The sequence below is a fragment of the Sinocyclocheilus grahami genome, unplaced genomic scaffold (genome assembly GCF_001515645.1).
Source record: "Sinocyclocheilus grahami isolate Dianchi unplaced genomic scaffold, SAMN03320097.WGS_v1.1 scaffold106.1, whole genome shotgun sequence".
NCBI lineage: Eukaryota > Metazoa > Chordata > Actinopteri > Cypriniformes > Cyprinidae > Sinocyclocheilus > Sinocyclocheilus grahami.
Window position 1 is genome coordinate 294,190 of NW_015505285.1, and position 19,617 is coordinate 313,806.

General features: G+C 36.8%; 3 protein-coding genes across 3 annotated transcripts in view; 2 read left to right on the forward strand and 1 right to left on the reverse strand.

Moving 5' to 3' along the window:
• Window positions 1–2,208: 2,208 nt before the first annotated feature.
• plek2 (pleckstrin 2) lies at window positions 2,209–5,473 on the forward strand. Its single transcript, XM_016276719.1, has 9 exons — window positions 2,209–2,268; window positions 2,402–2,566; window positions 3,124–3,302; window positions 3,381–3,472; window positions 4,032–4,219; window positions 4,326–4,427; window positions 4,511–4,594; window positions 4,694–4,772; window positions 4,998–5,473. Exons 1-9 carry the CDS (start codon window positions 2,212–2,214, stop codon window positions 5,123–5,125), a joined length of 1,074 nt encoding a protein of 357 aa, XP_016132205.1. The 5' UTR covers window positions 2,209–2,211; the 3' UTR covers window positions 5,126–5,473.
• Window positions 5,474–5,557: 84 nt separating this feature from the next.
• On the reverse strand, window positions 5,558–9,903 carry LOC107588580 (galectin-related protein B). Its single transcript, XM_016276721.1, has 4 exons — window positions 9,761–9,903; window positions 9,347–9,435; window positions 7,588–7,777; window positions 5,558–7,011 (listed from the first exon to the last, which is right to left on the reverse strand). Exons 1-4 carry the CDS (start codon window positions 9,785–9,787, stop codon window positions 6,868–6,870), a joined length of 450 nt encoding a protein of 149 aa, XP_016132207.1. The 5' UTR covers window positions 9,788–9,903; the 3' UTR covers window positions 5,558–6,867.
• Window positions 9,904–11,306: 1,403 nt separating this feature from the next.
• The window catches only part of LOC107588685 (zinc finger FYVE domain-containing protein 26), a 29,599-nt gene continuing 21,288 nt past the window's right edge, over window positions 11,307–19,617 (forward strand). Inside the window, exons 1-9 of the mRNA XM_016276895.1 lie at window positions 11,307–11,386; window positions 11,872–12,173; window positions 12,410–12,485; window positions 12,598–12,678; window positions 13,606–14,119; window positions 15,478–15,602; window positions 15,822–15,986; window positions 18,030–18,118; window positions 18,685–18,818. Of these exons, the coding sequence (XP_016132381.1) occupies window positions 11,983–12,173; window positions 12,410–12,485; window positions 12,598–12,678; window positions 13,606–14,119; window positions 15,478–15,602; window positions 15,822–15,986; window positions 18,030–18,118; window positions 18,685–18,818 (1,375 nt within the window). The 5' untranslated portion in view covers window positions 11,307–11,386; window positions 11,872–11,982. The remainder of the gene's footprint in view (window positions 11,387–11,871; window positions 12,174–12,409; window positions 12,486–12,597; window positions 12,679–13,605; window positions 14,120–15,477; window positions 15,603–15,821; window positions 15,987–18,029; window positions 18,119–18,684; window positions 18,819–19,617) is intronic.

A 19,617-nucleotide genomic window follows, 5' to 3' on the forward strand; every position in this document is an offset into this window, starting at 1 on the left:
ACACTGTGTTAAGTAATGCTGTAGTTCAGTGGACATGTGATATTACGTAAGGCAGATATTTAAAAAGTTGATATTTTGTTCATATTGACTGTATTTTGTATGCATACACACAAAGATAGTTTGATCCCAGTTTGGCATCCTGATGTTATAGAAATAAAAAAGATAACATGGCTTGTAAAAGAATCCATTGTGTTAAATTTTAATGGGATTTTGTGTGAGTGTAGGTTCATAAAAGACACTTTCATTTATGTTTTATATGATTTGACAACTGTACTACGGCTTGATAACAGTACATGGTGATTTATTACCACCATTCTCCAAACCCAGAGGAAACACTATAAACAGACAAAGGATGTTTGTGTGGGTCTGAATGTTTGTGCTCCTTAACCCCTCTGATGCTGCTCTTTTAAAGGCCTACATCCGGGTGTGATTTCATTTACGTCAGAACTTTCGGGATCGCTGTTTGAACAGTGTTAATGGTTATTTCTGATGACACACCCCCAGCTGCAGCAAATGCCAGTAAATCAGCTGATCTTTATGTGTGAAAGTATTTGTGTAATGTGTCATACCCATAGCAACCATACAATCAATTACTAAAAATGGTCATATAAAAGAAAAGAAAATTTGCAGAAGTCTAGTTCATAATTTTTTATAATAATAATATTTAAAAATATATTAGAAAAAAAATCAATATGGTAATAAAGTAAATAGGGCAGAAATGTTTTTCAGTCTCTCTCTCTCTCTCTCTCTCTCTCACACACACACACAACTGTAACCAGGGGGCTGTCTGTCCCGTGTGTTTCATTTAAAAGTAGATCAGCAGGGCCGGGATTTTAGCCTTGTGTCCAGGATCTGCAATACTCACAAACTTGTTCAAACTGAGAATTTCCTCATTTGCATCATCACACCAACTACACCTTCCCCAACCTAAAGTTTTCACAATTTCCAACTCTTTTACAAGCACATATAATATAACAATCGGGATTTTTAATGGATATCTTGTTTATGTTATGGACTGACATAATTTTACCCTAAATAACAGAAAACAAATGGAAGCTGTGCAAAACTGTCACAGAATCAGTTTTGAGTCGTCAGTTACCGAATAGCCTACTCAATTGCTGAGCGAGTCGCGAGAGCACCATCTAGTGCACTACAGAAGTGACTGAACAACGAAAGAGTTTATTTATTTTTTTATTTTTTTTGAGAACTGCGGTTTGGCCGTGTTCCCGCCATAATTTATCATCTTCACGCAGTTCATGTAGGAACATGGCCGCTAATTTCTGAGCATATGATCCACACACAGATTGTGCAAGAATGTCTCGCCACAGCTATTCATGTCTGTTGGCAAATTCGATTTTATGTCCAAATTTGTGTATGTTATGTAATTTAGAATTTTAGAATCTTTTCCTAACAGTCCGAATACAAACTTGTTTACAATGACGGTAACATTTAGAATTCAGTAATATTATGAAGAAACATTCAGAACAATGCTGTACAATAACTAAAATACTGACAATTACGGAACAAAAGAAAAACAACTAACCTTGGGCTCCTCTGTATATGTAGACTAAAAAAAAAATTCAATTCACAACATTTATAACAATTCTGAATTAAATTTAAACATGAAACATTAATATATAATATATATAGTTATAAATAATGTAACCAAATTTGTTTGCCTACTGTGAGATGTTGTACTGTTACTGTTTATTAGGGTAAAGCTTGCAGTTTTTACTAAGGAAATACAATTTGTAGGCCTACGTGAGTTTTAAAATGTTATTTTGATGGCTAAAGTGCACTGCCGCAACAAACATCCGCTCAGTGAATAGCTGAATCTCACCTGAACTAGTGACTCAGTCTGACTGCGTCTTGGTGACTCATGAAAGCAGCCCCCTACAGGAATGTCCCAACGGAGAGTTGTGTTCATTGTAAGATTTAATAGAATCATATTCATTTAATTTTATCGTTGCCTAATTCAACTTTACGAGTTCTAATAATTTAGTTTTTTTTATTTTAACATTATTTGTTTGTTTGTTTTTCTCATCAAACTCACGCCTAGACAAAGTTTTCTTGCTCAGCGTTGATTGTGTGTCCTAAAACCCCGGAGCGCCGTTTGGAGGTGCGCGCAATGACGCACATTCCGAGGAATTCCGCAGCAGCTATAAAACACCTGATGAAGCGCTTACCTGCTTATTGAGACTACAGTTAGACATGGGCACTGAGTCAGAAAATAACGGCGTCCTTAAAGAGGGCTTTCTGGTGAAAAGGGTAAGAGACTTTTGAACATATATATATATATATATATATATATATATATATATATATATATATATATATAACCATACTGACAAATTAATTCCTAATTGTTATTGGCTTATTAACAAATAATGTTCATTTTTAGGGTCATGTGGTTCAAAACTGGAAAGTTCGTTGGTTTGTACTTAAATCGGACAGACTTCTGTATTATAAATATGAGGGTGGCAAACGGGATTCCTGCCATCGAGGAACGATACCGTTGAGTGACTGCAAAATCACATGTCCTTACCTGGATTACGAGAACAGACCTGTAAGTGATGGTTTATGCTATATATCTGCGTAACCACAAAACTGCATTACAAGTTACAATATAGTGCCGTTTTAGAATCTGCTGTAAAGGAATTTAAAATAAAGTAACTGCATATCTCAATATAATGCAAGGTCAGTTGGTTATTTCCACTGTCTGCAAACAGATAGTAGGCTATTGAGAAGTGGCTTATCAGTGGTTTAGTTAAACACTAAACCCAACACTGGGCGTGTAAGTGCTTGAAATGTTCACAGCCTCTGGTTATGCTTCATATGAATGAACCTTTCATTATTTTGTTTTGCAATGTTCACATGCACTAGCATGTCAGAAGCAAACTTTATTCCCCCTGGTAAATTTTTGCAATGTCTTTGATTTATATTCAACGTTGTGTAACAGAGTGATGGAGTTTTCTGTGGCATGTTGTTTGTGCCAGTTTCATTTACACATTTTTTCTTACAAATGACAGTGCTGCGCTTATCGTCAGCAATGTAAAATGTTTGTCTAGTTCTGTGACTGAAGGCTTTTGTCATAGTAACCATCACACATTTTACACCCTGCAGTTGGTGATGAAGCTGCAGACCAGCACTTCAGAGGAGCACTTTCTGGAGGCTTGCACAAGAGAGGAACGTGACGAATGGGCTGCAGCGGTACAGAACCTCAACCCACATGATGCACAGACCACCTCCCCTTCGCAAGTTAAAGGATCCACATCACTCCAGCTTCACAATGTCAGCCTAAGGTAGCTATGTATGTAGTTTGTCAGTATATGTGAATATGTGTTTGTGACATCATATCTAAATGTGTGTCTGTATATCAGTCAGGTGGTGGACTCCATGTATGATGTGCACACTGGTATACGGCTGTGCAGTCATGTTGAGCAGTGCAGTTCTTACACCAACTGTTTCTCAGGTCAGATACTCAAAAACACACTGATCTTACACAATAAAGCATGAATGTGCGTAATTAAAGACATCACATTCTCCCCTGATAATCTTAATTTTTATAAAATCCCGTTCAAATGTTTAGGAATGTTAAGATTTTAAAATGTTTTTGAAAGAAGTCTCTTGTGCTTACCATTTATTTGATCAAAATACAGAAAAACAGCAATATTTTTACCATTTACCGTGAAATATATTTACCATTTAAAATAGCATTTATAAAAAAATTGTATATATATATTATTGCATTTAAAATTTAATTTATTCCTGTGATGGCAAAGCCAAATTTTCAGCAGCCATGACTCATAAGACACAATATCACTAGTCTGTTTTTTCTTCTTCCAATGAGTTGCTTGTTTTTTCCTGTTTGATTCAGTGTATTTGAACCAATCTGTTGAGTGAATGATTCACTCATAAAGACAGTGACTTGTCGCCACCTAATTGTGTAACTATAGAGCATACTGACTGGCAGCCTGTCTGGAACTTGTGAACACAGACAATAAAACTGTTTTTTGTTTGTATGTGTGTAGGCTCAGCAGTGGTGGACTGGCTTGTGTTTAATAAGCTGGCTCTAACCCGTGTGGAAGCAGTAACATTAGCCTCTGCACTGCTGGATGAGGCCTCCCTGCGGCCCATTGGGATCAGGAGCGCAGACGCTCTCCGTAACGCAGCTCTAGGAGAACAGTTCCTTGATGACTCCACTGCACTCTACTGCTTTGTAAGTTTCAAATCTCTTCTTGTTTTATTCTCTATTCAGTGCTTTTGTAATTATATATACTAGATACAAGATGTCCTAAACCGAACGGATATGATTTCTCAAACAGTCCCAAAGCTTCCAGAAGCGAGGCAGTGTAAAAGCAGAGAAGTCTCGGTCTGCAGTGGAACTCAGTGGAAAAGTGGTGAAGAGAGGTTACCTGCTCAAACAGGTGAGCACTCCACTATAATTAGAAGTTTTGAACTGAAAGTGCTTATCTGTGATGCTAACAGTCTTTTTTTTTCTGTGTGTCAGGGCCACAAAGTGAAGAACTGGAAGGTGAGATTGTTTGTTCTGAGAGCGGAGCCTGGTTTCCTGCACTATTATGACCCCAGCAAGGTGAGAACGCAGACCTGCAATTCACAGACTGTATAAGTACATTTTATGCTAAAGTCTAAAAAAATAATGTGATGTTTATTTTTGTGCTGATTTTCTCAGGATGACATCACTCCGGTTGGCAGTATATCTCTGCGTGGCTGTCTGGTGTCTGCTCTGGATGATAACGGCATACCGTCAGGTGAGTCAGACTCACAACTCATCTGTGGAAGTGTCTGAAGTCTGATGACTACCTGTTTCACAATGAATATTTACAAAGCAATTCCAGATATGAATCAAAATGAAGTAAAGACTTTGCCACAGACTGAAAACACTGAACAGCAATGATTTGGGTCTTGTTGTCAAGGTAGCAGTAACATTTACAGTTAAACACAGAAGCTAATGGTCACTTTCCTGTAATCTTCAGGTATTAAAGGTAAAGTCCAGGGGAACCTCTTTAAAATCATCACTCAGATGGACACACACTATTACATCCAGGCGCCAACACACGCAGAGAGGATGGACTGGATCCAAGCTATTAGACAACTGACTTAATTAGGTCATTGTTGGTATTGTTAATTTGATTGTTTTTGCTAAATTTATATTTCTGTCTGTCACACATCTATTTAGAAATATTGTGCTGTTTTAATAGTTGTAAATGTGGTATTTGTGTATGTGCAAAGAAAACGGATATACAGTGTTATACAGCTAGTAACAAATAAAACATATTAAATATTAATATAAAAAAATGTAATAATAAAAAAATAGGTAATACACATGGGGCCAGCATGAGGCGTCATTCAGCATATAGAATATTTCCATATAAATTTCAGATTTCAGGTTTGATATAACATACAGGTGGTAAAGCTTATACATTCAGTGAATGTCCTTTGAAAGCATAAATGATGGTCATTGTGAAATTTATTTTGTCAAATAAAAGTTATATTGGTGTAACTGTCATCTGGCAATCCTATCTTTGATGTGCATACCTGCCAGTTTTGTTATGGCCCATTAGCATGTTTTCACCTGCCTTCTGTTTTGTCAGGTAACAGAACTGACTTCGTGTCTTTCACAGATCTGTTGGTTTGTTGCTATGGTTTAAAAACACACTATGCCTGTGAGCATATTTCTCATTCTCTCTCTTTCAAACATTCCCAAATACACAGTTTGACACAGACACACACACATTAAATAACCTAAATAACCAGATCTTCATAAAAATTCTTTAAGAAAAGTTTACTGTTTACAGTACATATTGCAATTATTAGATGTTTAAAGACATTCAAGTAAACCTTGCTTTTAATACATGCTTCATTTGCAGCTTTAAGTGTGTAGATTGACAGCACCAAGTACAGGCTTCAGATGGACTTTGAGTCCTTTTTCTTCAAACCAATACAATCACAGGGAATTGCATTTTAAAGTGAACATTCGGGTGTCAGTTATGAATCCTTAGGTTCCTAATGCCATCAAACCTGTTCTGCAGTACATTCAAATAAACAAAGGATAAACAAAAATGTTTCTCTCATGATTCTGAGTTATTCTATTCTGTTGGAATGATTTAACTAATTTTTTAGACGGGCAAACAAAAAACATTCCTGTTTCTCAAACTGTAGAGAATGTCGCTATCAATGTCAAGATTATGGGGTTGATTAAGTGAATGCAGGAACTGATCAAAATGTATACCTTGAATGCAATGTAAGTTGCTTTGGATAAAAGCATCTGCCAAATGTGTAAATGCAAGTGAATTTGAACAACAACAATTACTGCTACAAAAACACCCAAAGTTCTCTACTGTATAAGTGCATCTAATGGAACAAATTAAGGCACTTTTGCTTCTGTATCAAAGAGCCAAAGAAACTAAATATCTAATCAAAAGCAAACAAAAAAGTTAGTACATTATGTATTATAAAAACTATATGAAAGAAATCTATCTGAGCTAGTTTATGGAAAATCATTCTTAATTTGAATTGTTATCTGGATTGATTTAAGCCGGTTCAGATCATCCTTCAGATATTTTCTACTACAAATGTGTCCAAACAAACGCAAAACCATTTTAAACTGAACAGCCTCATTTGCCATTACAAATAAAAATCACTGGAGAAACGTTACAAAATGGCAAATTAGCCTACCAAAACAAACACAGACCCAACTGAATTGAGTTCTAAATGTTTTAAATGAACTGAGGGAGTTCTGGAATTTTAAGACAATTGTGTACAATACGCTCAGGATTCTAAGACCTCAGCTAAGTTGCTTCTATGAATAGTCTATGTCATCATGGCAGACAATTCTTCACTTGCTCAAGCCACTTTGGTGAGCTGTAGGTCTCCATGGACTCTAAGAGCAGTGAGAGATGCGAGCTGAGTTAGTCTGTGAGTGAAACCACACAACGGCTGCCCATCCACCAGAATACGGAACTGCTGGTGCTCGCACACAATCTCCATCTGAAAGAGACAGAAGATAGAAACAACATTATTGTGACAGAAAGATGGGACATTACCAAAGACTTAAAGGAACACTCCACTATTTTTGAAAATAGGCTCATTTTCCAACTCCACTAGAGTTGAGTTTTACCGTTTTCGAATCCATTCAGCCGATCTCCGGGTCTGGCGGTAGCACTTTTAGCTGCAGCTTTGCATAGATAATTGAATCTGATTAGACAATTAGCATCTAGCTCAAAAATGACCAAAGAGTTTCGATATTTTTCCTATTTAAAACTTGACTCATCTGTAGTTACATTGTGTACTAAGAACCGACGGAAAATGAAAAGTTGCGATTTTCTAGGCCGATATGGCTAGGAACTATACTCTCATTAAAATATCGAAACTCTTTGGTCATTTTTGAGCGAGATGCTAACGGTCTAATCAGATTCAATGATCTATGCTAAGCTGCAGCTAAAAGTGCTACCGCCAGACCCGGAGATCGGCTGAATGGATTCGAAAACTGTAAAACTCAACTGTTTTCCTTTAAGCTTTATTAGGTGTGATCACAACCTCCAAACGCACATTCTGACTGTTTACCTTAAAGGGCTCTCCAGGAGCAAAGGGGAAGAAAGACAGGGCAGTTTCTAAAGCGCCCCACTTTCCGGACAGACGAGCGTTACGAAGCACAGCCTTTTCTGAAAAGTTCACTTTCAACTCCAGACCCACATCACCCTCGATTTCCTCATCCCCCTCTCCTTTAGACGGGCATGCCACTAACACTACCATACTAAAGAGACAGACATTTTTTTTTAACATCAGTTTAAAAACAAGCATCATTTTAACAGACTGTGTCAATTCTGAAATCTGAGACGCTCCAGATCAAATCACATTATGAACCAGCAGTTTCTGGGTAACCCTTAGTTACCAAATATGGCCAGAATTGTCCAATCTGTTTTTTTTCCCTTCTTTTTTTCCCCAAAGATCAGGCTGGCTAATCCTTCATGGGAATTGACTTTTTTCCCACACTGGCAAAACAGAAGTGGACAACAACAACTGAAAAACCAAATGTATTGCACTGTAAAAAATGTTAGTCATTTTAATTGAAAACAAATGTTAAAATGTTACCGTAAAAAAAACTAAATATACAGTGGCTACGGAAAGTATTCAGACCCCCTTAAATTTTTATATATATATATATATAAACTTTAAGTTACAATACAATTTTACAGTATGTTTTTAGAAGTAAAAAGAATAAATGTCCTTAATTTGTGGAGAAAAGTTGTATTCCCTGTCAAAATTCCCTGCTCAAACATCACGCTTGTTTAATTTTATTTAAAAAACGTAGTTACTTCTTATTTTTGTTATACACTGTAAAAAGTGTTAGATTTGTTGGTATACATTCCTGTATACAGGTTGTTTCAGAGATGTTAAATAATATTTTTGACTTGAATAAAATAAGATCAGTTAGCACTTTTTTTTCGTGCATGTGGCTACATTGTATAGTACTACACACAATAGACAAAAGTATTGGGACACCCCCATCTAATAAACAAGTTTGACTTAGTCATTTCCATGAGTACAAATCTTAATGTTAAAGCATATAATGATATTCTAGGGAATTGTGTGCTTATTATTTTTTAGCAACAGTTTGGACAAGACCCTTTTCTATTCTAACATGACAATGCCTCTGTGTATAAGACAAGGTTCAAAAAGAAATGATTGATTATTGTGGAAGAACTTGACTGGTCTGCAAGTCCCAATTCCAGCCGAACACCTCTGGTGTGACTTTAAAATGCAGAACTTGAGCCAAAAACTCATCACCAAACACCAATGACTTGTACATATGGGTACAGTCATTTTAGACACTTCCAAAACTGTTGCAACAGTGATGGAAATACAATTTTAAATACATGAATTATGTTTCCATCTTTGTTGCCACAGTTTTGGAAGTGCCTTTTTCTGTTCTAAAGAAGGGGGTGTCCCAATACTTTTGTCTATATAGTGTATGTATAAACTAATAAGCTACACAATATAAATATATTTACACAAAAATACATATTGTATACACACACATAGATACACATACGTGGTATTGCAGTTAAATGGGTGTTTCCCACATGCATTTAAAATGAGTTCTATGTCTAGTGTTGTCTGTTGGCACCCATGTTTTATTTTGCTCCTGTGTGAACTGGAGACGTTAAAACGGTTTAATCCCCGATACAACTGGCTCATTGTGTTACCGCAGTGAAGGCGCGTCTCATCCTCAATGAACCGAGTCATTCAGGATGTGCGGATGTGACATTTGACAAATGAACGCAAGTGCTGGCGAACGCACAGACAGGTGTCTGATACGAACCTTTTGGGCTGCTTGTGAACAATACCCATCACTACCAGCCTCATGGTCGGCCGTAGACCCCCTTTGATCTCCCCAACATAGTCCTCCTCCTGCAGGAATAGTGCTTTACTGTCATTCAAATGTCTAATGCTATAGTCAGGGAAAATACTCATATTTATGAATGTACTGATTTAAAATCATTACGATATCTTAATCGCTCCGAGACATCCTTTTCACAGTTTACATTTTATTTTAATATCCAAATTATATGTTAATATGCAAATGACCGAGTCGTATCCTTTATAAATGTAGCAGTCTCAAATATAGGATATATGACACATTTATCAGTCATATATACCAGTCCAGTGAGTACATCACTGTGTCAGCACAATCTATCAATCTATCAAACTCTAAAATCATCGTCATTATACTTACGTTTCGGATGTTCCCCTTATCTGTCATGCTTTCCTCTGTCGCGAAAGGCTTTAGTTTAGTCGTGCGGGTGTTGCGTTTCAAGCGCGAGGACAATAGCTGTAACGCACGGAATTGATCATCGCAGTGCGCGACTCGCGAGACCAGCGTCGAATCCGCGAACCCCGCCTCTCGCCACTGCGTTGCCATAGTAACTGTCACAGGCAGAGTGATGACAAAAATACAGTAGTGACTCCAGCACATATCAAAATAAATGAATGAACGAATCTCTGCTCGTTATGATAACATATACCAAGCCTCGTGATTCCAGAAATACACTAGCTTACCAATTACGCAAAAAACAGGTAAGTTTTGAAGTCTTTATTTGAATAAGTTTAATAACTATGCGTATTATTTTACACTAAAGGCGCAAGTTATACCAAGATTAACCCTAATTCACTTGGGAATAAGCTCATATAATGGTGGAATCACAAACATGGACAACACACTGAGGAGACATAATTAGCTCCCTAGTCCCAACAGGTGTATTGTTTCACGTTCCCATCTAACCAGTCCGGCTCTTTGTTTCTGCAATATGTTTTTACCACCCAGAGAGAGTTTCCAAGGCTTATAAACTCCAAATGACTGACCAGGTTTCCTAGTGTCATTCTCGAGGTTTAACAGCATGTCAGCATTTTTAATTCTGGCTGTCGTTACAATTTACATTTCTCAGTACAAATTCAAATAATTTAATCTTGCTAAATACGAACAATTGTGGCATCAACCCAAATAATGTGTATTAGAGCGCAGCAACGGAAACAAGAAAATATTTACGATTTAAGGACCTTCAAGACGATATTCACTGACTGTTAAGACATTCGTTGTTTAAATTAAATAAAATGACAGAATAACTGTTTAATGACACTTTACATCTGCGTAAAGCCTAACTATCAAAAACATTTTCACAATAAATCCAAAAATTTTAAGTCACAACAATCATCCACCAAAAAGTTTAACTGCAGATATAATACTGCGGGAGAAGTGGTTTATTTGGAGCTCTGGGAGACAAATAGTGCACGAAAAATAACCTAATTGTCTTCCGCCAGGGGTCGCTTATTATAGTCGAGCAGAGAGGTGCAGCGTTTGAAGGCGTTTCTTTAAATCGTATTGATTACTTTTGAACATAATAAAATGTAATTATTTCATCTGTCAATTCAAATGATTAGTACCTAGATTTAAACTGAAATCAACTAAAGAAATGTCAATAAAACGTTTTTTTTAATCCTTTATCACAAACGACTGTGATTGGCTCATCTATCCAGCGCTGAGAAAAGTATCAGGAATCATTTGACTACATCAGCAATCGCGGTAAAGTTATTTCCATCTAAATAATGACTAGCAATTTAATTGTCACCAAAAAGAAGTATTGTTATTTAATTAGAAGTCCAGCCTATTGTGATCAACCGTTTCATTGCATTTGCCATTCCTACCCCCTCTTTCATATCTATTGTTTTGACCCTTGAACTGACAGCTCCGGGATCAGCTGATTGAGTCACATGACTCGGCTCTCTCATGGCCACACACAGCTGATGGCAAGCGCGTTAGAACGCGCTGTTCTCTAGTCTGAGATATAAAGGACAAACTCAAATCGTGAGTGCTAATTTAATCATTTATTTATTCTTGTACGTGAGCGTAAAACGATGTACTCACGTTTGACAGTGAAGTAAATTGGCTCTCTTCCAAACTATTTTAAGTGGGCAGTGTCTGTTGTTTTGATGTCATCATTTCACTTTTAAGAGCTGTTACATAAACCAAACTTTAAATCACACTAATCGCAATGTAAATACGTTATAGAAGTCGTCAACAGCCTAACTCCAAGAAATGCTGACATCAATTCTGTAACTTTTTCTGCTTTAGAATAGTTTTTAACCTAACTGATCTTCTCACTTGAAGTCTGTACATTTTTGTTGACTTTGGATTTATTATTATTATTATTATTATTATATCTTATCATTATTATTTTTTTAAGTAAATGCTTTTCTGGACCTTTATAAAAATGTGTGCATATTCTGAATTTGATTTGATATGTAATTTATGAGATGGTTACAAAACTGCTTATGATTTTTTTCTTTCAGTTTCCATCCCCTCCTATCTACTGTAGATGTGGAATACTTCATAGCACATCTGAGGCCAGTAATCTTTCCGTGGACCTCAACAGACTGCTGAATCAAAGCGGACTATCTATCATGCATCCGTTTGGCCGTGAAGAAGAGACCTCCAGACGCGAGCTCTTCGGCTTCTTCACGCGGTGTTTGACGCGCGGTGAGTGGGAGCTCGCGGCAGCCTGCGTGGGTCAGCTCGGCGATGCGAGCGGAGATGATCCCCATGGCCCACACAATATCGTTAAAGCCATCGTTACCCACCCATACCCCCTCAGGTGACTACAGGAATGCTTATTAAAGTCACAAACGAACCAATACCGAGAACAATAATGTAATCAAATCCATTTTCCTCTTTCTGTGGATAGTGGTTACAATAGTTATAGTAAACTTTTGGTTGAAACTGTGGTTACCATTATAAGAGGTTCTTAACATTTCGTTATGTTGAGGGTTCAAGAGGCTAAAGTTAAGATATTTTAGGAAACACATCAGTTTTTCTTTTGTTTATACCTAGATGGGAAACAGTGGGCAGCCCTCACAGACTGGCCTGGTATTGGCTTCAGATTCTGGAAACACAGACTAAAATAAAGGTGTGCGTTTTCTGCTGGATATCATTTTTAATGGATGCTTCAAGTAGGAAGCATTCATCACTGTTATGGGTAACTCATTTTCTGAGCCAGATTATGGTTACCTTTTCTGCAGGTGAGCGGGTCTGTGAAGAGAGAACTGGAGTTCATGTTGCTTCTCGAGGAACTTGGAGATGTGCCACTGTCTGTGCTTAAGGTATGACAAATTCCAACTACTGTATGTTGATTCCAAGTGTGTAGCATATAAAGTAAGATAGTGCTGACACTGTTGTAACAACTTTATGGCCTTTTATTGACAAACCTCAGATTATTTCCTTTGCTTTGAGCTCTGATAAGTTGACTCTATTAGTTGATGTTGTGCACAGTTGAGCAAGACATACAGTATAACAACATTTTATTTTTGCACTTTTTTTCCATTCTGACAAATATTGCATCCCTTTTCCATGTTAAAAAATCTTAATTTTGCAATAGACACTTTTTAAGTGACTGTTTCCAGAGGTCTAAAACAGGTCTATTGTCATTAGTGAAAGTGATGTATGAAGTGTGACTTACACAGGAGTCAATCTCAAACCAAGCAGTTTTCTGTTGGTCAGTGTGGCAAGTCCGTTCAACCAAGATTTGCAAAACCTTTTGCCTTAAGCTAAAATCCAAATTCCATGGAATCCTATTGAAATGATTTTGCCCTTGAAATTTCAATTATTTATTTTACTGAGATGTATATAATCTCTTTGACGGCCTCTGTAGACATGATGTGTGTGTCCTGAAAGATTTATACACTATAACTAAAAGACATGTTTATTTCAAATTATATTCATTTTAAATTACATCATTTTTGTTTTTTTCAAATGTGCAAAATGTGCTCTAATAATATTAATACATAATAATACAATATTTAATACAAAAACATTAATGTGCCTCCCCTTACAACAACATATTTTCTCTGTAAACAATCACAGCAATTAACAAATGACAGCAATCCAATCAATTCTACAAAATCAAGTGTCATCTTACATTTTTTTCACATTTGAGAAGTCATTTCACTCATATACGTCACAATAAAGAAGAAACAATGATCACAATTTGTGTTTCATGCTGTCTTTACTTTGCTCTATGTCTTCTATAGGAGCTGCATGAAGCCTTCCTGTACTCTCAGGAAGTAAAGGGAAACATTCCAGGTGATTGCACCACTCCACTGAGCGCTGCTGTTCTATCCTGCCTCCGTTCTCTTTTAATCCGCCAGCAGCCGCAGCTCTGCCACTCTCTCATCAGCTTCCTTCAGCACTCAGGCCACTCCAGAGACCACACCTTACAGGATGTCTTTATCCAGCACCTCACTGAGCGAGTGAACGTGCCTGTGGAAGAGAGGAATGAGAAATGGGTGGAAGAGGTGTGTTCAGCGCTGGCCTTAGCACCATGGGGGCCAGAGAGGTCAAATGCTCAGCTAGAGACCCTGTGGAAGGGTTTGTGGTCAGCTAGAGAAGGGCCCATGACAGAGGAGAGAATTCTGGGATGTCTGCTGAGGCCGCAGGGTCAGGGTCAGGGTCAGGGTCAGGCTCAGGCTCTGTTGACGTCGTACAGCTCCACAGCACTCAGGCTGCTCAAAGAGAAACTGCTGAGAGAGGCTCCACATACACAGGGTGAGTCAATTAAGTTGACTGTGATCATACAGACAACCAGGTGCAGAATCACATTTTATTTCTGTGATAATCTGTCATTTCTTTCTATGAATCTTCTAGAAAAATGCTGAAATTGAAACTCTAGTAATAATAGATTTGTCTGTTTTGTTAAGGATCAATGTACAATGTAATATTTTTTTTGGAAACCATGATAAATGTTTTCAGGATTCTTTGAGTAGATAGTTCAGAAGAACAGCATTTATTTGGAATACATTTTTTGTGACATTATAAATGTCTTAATGGTATTGTATCTGGAAACTAAAACTAGAGCAACTGTAGGTCAACTGTAATTTAAAGTCTTAAAAGGCAAATCTAAGCCACCATAAATAGTGGTATTGATTCCAATGTATGTGTTGTGTTTTAAGGAAGAGAAGGAGGTTGTTACTGGTGTGTGTGCCACCTCCTTTACTTTGACTTTTCACACTTCTGCTCATGTGGTTGTTGTTCCCTCCCAAACCATGTTCAGTTGTCACACCATTTGCATGTGATCTTTTTTTGAAACAGACATCATTGTTTTGTTGCTAGGACTGTCACGATAACAACTTTTTGTTGTGCGATATATTGCCACAGAAATAATTGCGATAAGCGATATTATTGTCATTTTAAAGACCATTTTATGCCACTGAATATATAATCATAATGTAACAGCATAGTAATGCAAGAAGGCCTACACTAAAGAATATTTAGATCATGGAAATTAAGTATCAAAATATTAGATACCTGAATAAATAAACATTTTCTAACAAAAAGTGCGAAGTAACAAGTAGGAAAAATGCATAAAGAACTTGTATGGAGATTTTTCCATCTACAGATTTTTCCTTGACCTTCTTTTCTCTGTAAACTAAGGGTGCACACTATTGCTGAAAAACACAATCACTACTTGGCAGTCAGATGTCCGTATGCACAAAGGCACAGATCCCTAAACAAGAACATATCTGCAGATTAAACAGATTTTTCCTTGACCTTCTTTTCTCTGTAAATTAAGGGTGTACACTATTGCTGAAAAACACAATCACTACTTGGCAGTCAGATGTCCGTATGCACAAAGGCACAGATCCCTAAACAATACCATATCTTCAGATGCAACTTTGTTTGTAGAAGCATTTTTTAAATTTGAACTAGCACCTCATGACCACGTTATGTACGAGAAGCTGCAAAAGACACGGGTGCAAGTGGAATGTACAAATCACGGTGACATACATTTTTAAGTACAATAATTATTGAGGTCATGTACATATATTGCGCGATAAGTCGATATATTGATTATTGCGACAGGCCTAGTTGTTGCTTGTCAAAAACTCATCTCTATTTCCTTTTAGTGGACTTGCCTGATCTGGAAAGGGTCATGCTTGGCTTGTGCTGTCATAGTGACAAGCGTTTGGTGTGGAAAGCCATTTACTTTGAGTGTTTGAGCACTGGAAAGCACTTTCTGGAGCAGGTCTTGGTAGGTGCACACAATCAGGCAAACAGAGGCCTAGAGATAAGTGAATGTGTAAAATCGAATTTGTCAGTATTTTTCTGCACTGTCTTAAAGTTAGTCTTTTACAAGTTAATCAAGTTTCATTCATTTAAAAACAACATTTATAAAAGTGTATAGATGAAAGCAACACAATTTTTCCACTCTAGTTTTAGAATTGCAGTGATACATTCTTGTTGTTTGCAGCTTACTGGTTTAGATCTCATAAAGCGGGAAGAGTTTGCCAAACTGGAAACACTATTGCAGGCTGAGTTTCAGCCTTTGTCCCGCCTCTTGTTGTTATTGGGCTGGATGCATTGTCAAAGCCTGGATTCTGCCAAAACCCTTTTAAGCGTCCTACATAACCAACAGGTCAGTAGTCAAATATATGACTGTCAGTACAAAGTCACATCCCCTCTGCAGCTTATTCTGGTTCAAGAATGACCCACCAAGACAGATTTTTTTTTTTGCAGTTTAGGTGCTTAGGGTTTGATATAGAACAATAATAGATTGGTTATAGTTACACAGTAATGTTGTCCTATAACCAGCTATACAATAAACACCAACAAAGCATTCATTGTAGCAGCCCAGTACTTTGTAAACATAACGTTGTCAAAAAATCACCATGAATAGATAGTCTGGAAATGGCAATTTTAAGTAGATTTTGTGTTTTTAAATAATAGCCTTTAAAAACTTTAAATTCCTGAAAGGTTTTATATAATAAACCTAATGTTACAAGAAAGTTTTGTGTTGTCTAATAGGGGCCACACATGCTCAGTACAGTTAATGTTCAGTGTGAACAGTCTTAATTTTTGAAGTCCATATTTACATAAAAAAAACATTTACTTCAAAAAATCCCCTCCAGCTATCCATATTTACATAAAAAAACATTTACTTCAAAAAATCCCCTCCAGCTAAGGTGTGATCTTGACTTGAGTATTTCTAAAATGTGCCATGTTTGCTTATGCAACACTCATGAGGTGTACACCTTAATTAGTTGAATCTATTAGATATAGTAGATGACATTCACAAGAAAAGTGTTCTTTGTCTCCATTTGAAAGCTGTCCATTATCCAATTTTTGTAGATAGTCTTTTTGTTTTTGTGTCTGATATGTGTATGTATATATAATTTTGACGCAATAATTATTGAGGTCATGTACATATATTGCGCGATAAGTCGATATATTGATTATTGCGACAGGCCTAGTTGTTGCTTGTCAAAAACTCATCTCTATTTCCTTTTAGTGGACTTGCCTGATCTGGAAAGGGTCATGCTTGGCTTGTGCTGTCATAGTGACAAGCGTTTGGTGTGGAAAGCCATTTACTTTGAGTGTTTGAGCACTGGAAAGCACTTTCTGGAGCAGGTCTTGGTAGGTGCACACAATCAGGCAAACAGAGGCCTAGAGATAAGTGAATGTGTAAAATCGAATTTGTCAGTATTTTTCTGCACTGTCTTAAAGTTAGTCTTTTACAAGTTAATCAAGTTTCATTCATTTAAAAACAACATTTATAAAAGTGTATAGATGAAAGCAACACAATTTTTCCACTCTAGTTTTAGAATTGCAGTGATACATTCTTGTTGTTTGCAGCTTACTGGTTTAGATCTCATAAAGCGGGAAGAGTTTGCCAAACTGGAAACACTATTGCAGGCTGAGTTTCAGCCTTTGTCCCGCCTCTTGTTGTTATTGGGCTGGATGCATTGTCAAAGCCTGGATTCTGCCAAAACCCTTTTAAGCGTCCTACATAACCAACAGGTCAGTAGTCAAATATATGACTGTCAGTACAAAGTCACATCCCCTCTGCAGCTTATTCTGGTTCAAGAATGACCCACCAAGACAGATTTTTTTTTTTGCAGTTTAGGTGCTTAGGGTTTGATATAGAACAATAATAGATTGGTTATAGTTACACAGTAATGTTGTCCTATAACCAGCTATACAATAAACACCAACAAAGCATTTGTTGTAGCAGCCCAGTACTTTGTAAACATAACGTTGTCAAAAAATCACCATGAATAGATAGTCTGGAAATGGCAATTTTAAGTAGATTTTGTGTTTTTAAATAATAGCCTTTAAAAACTTTAAATTCCTGAAAGGTTTTATATAATAAACCTAATGTTACAAGAAAGTTTTGTGTTGTCTAATAGGGGCCACACATGCTCAGTACAGTTAATGTTCAGTGTGAACAGTCTTAATTTTTGAAGTCCATATTTACATAAAAAAAACATTTACTTCAAAAAATCCCCTCCAGCTAAGGTGTGATCTTGACTTGAGTATTTCTAAAATGTGCCATGTTTGCTTATGCAACACTCATGAGGTGTACACCTTAATTAGTTGAATATATATATATATATATAATTCCACATTAGTATGTCAATGTAAATGAATGAATGAGTTCTTTCTTTCTGTCTCTCTGTAGCCCCAGACAAATGATTCAGTATTGAGTGAGTTAGCTTGCACTCTGTCCTCTCAACTTGGTGTGCTAGAATGGTGCGACCAGAACAACCCGTGAGTTAAAACACTGTTATATGCTTTCTTTTTTGTGAAAAGCTTGATTTAACCTAATGTATGTTAAAAAGTAGGCAATTATGTAAATTATTTCTGTTTATGAGTTAATAGCCATTTGTTCATATACACTACCATGAAGTCTTGTGCTCACCAAGGCTGCATTTATTTGATAAAAAAACAGTAAAAAGCAATATTATTAAATATTATTACAATTTAAAATAACTGTTTTCTGTTTTAATATTATTTATTCCTGTGATGGCAAAGCTGAATTTTCCACAGCCATTACTCCAGTCTTCACTGTCGCATGATCCTTCAGAAATCATTGAATTGGTGCTACAGAAACTTTTCTTATCAATATTAAAAAAGATTGTGCTGGAAAATGTGATAAATTTGTTCAAGATTTTTAATTTTGTAACCATATAAATGTTTTTACTGTCACTTTTGATCAATTGAATGCATCATTGCCAAATAAAAGTGTTAATTTCTTGCAAAAAAACATACTATCCTCAGACTTTTGAATGGTAGTGTATATGTTAGTTTATTTATTGGTATGCATACTTGTACAGAGGGATATCCCATGATGCCTTGCTGAATCACTTACACATGCTGAACCATCACTCTGCCCTGTATGTGTTGCACTCCCTGACACCCCTCGCCAAATACGAGGAGCACAGAGTTCTGGAACTGCTGCAAAGAACAGGTATGAGACACAGGGGGTACATTTGAATTCACATAGATCTGCAGAATTCTTCTTGATCTAAGCTCTGCATTTGACACAGTCTGCCATGAAATACTCATCTCTCGCCTTTCTGATATCAGTATCACTGGTTCAGCTCTTTCCTGTCTCATTTCCTACATCAGTGAGTGACGTGACATGTGGCCAAGTATGGTGACCCATACTTGGAAAATTGAAAATTATAAAAATATATAATAGAAAATATTATATCACCATACAAGGGTATAAATCTACCACTGCTCTAGTTTTACAGGATGTTCCTCAAGGTTCAGGACTTGGTCCACTTCTGTTTATCATTTATATATATCCACTTGGTGACATCATACGCATGCATGGACTTCAATTTCATTGCTATGCTGATGACATTCAAATTTACCTAACCACCAGCTCTGATAGGTCATCACTGCCTGACTTACTTACTACATGCATCAGGGGTATCAAGCATTGGATGTCCTTGAATTTCCTTAAACTAAATAATAACAAAACTGAAATATTGATGATTGGCTCTGCTACCTCAGTCAAAAGGATTGACCTGTCCTTTGAAATGTTAAGCCTGCTTCATCTGTCTGTAATCTTGGTGTCTTATTTGACTCATCTCTATCTTTTGCCTCTCATATTTCTTCTGTTGTTAAAAGCTCTTTTTTCCATCTTCGTAATATTGCACGTCTTCGATCTTCTCTAACTCTAGCTGATGCTGAAATCTTAATTCATGCATTAATCACATCACGTCTGGATTATTGCAATGCTATATTTCTTGGTCTGC

Excerpts from the sequence above, each read along its gene's own strand:
- LOC107588580 (XM_016276721.1), bottom strand. The coding sequence starts at position 9,787 with ATGACAGATAAGGGGAACATCCGAAAC. Across the intron at positions 7,778-9,346 it reads GTTCACAAGCAGCCCAAAAG|TATGGTAGTGTTAGTGGCAT; the intron begins GTTCGTATCAGA and ends CTGTCTCTTTAG. Across the intron at positions 7,012-7,587 it reads CTCCTGGAGAGCCCTTTAAG|ATGGAGATTGTGTGCGAGCA; the intron begins GTAAACAGTCAG and ends TGTCTCTTTCAG.
- plek2 (XM_016276719.1), top strand. The coding sequence starts at position 2,212 with ATGGGCACTGAGTCAGAAAATAACGGCGTCCTTAAAGAGGGCTTTCTG. Across the intron at positions 3,303-3,380 it reads CTTCACAATGTCAGCCTAAG|TCAGGTGGTGGACTCCATGT; the intron begins GTAGCTATGTAT and ends TCTGTATATCAG. Across the intron at positions 3,473-4,031 it reads TTACACCAACTGTTTCTCAG|GCTCAGCAGTGGTGGACTGG; the intron begins GTCAGATACTCA and ends GTATGTGTGTAG.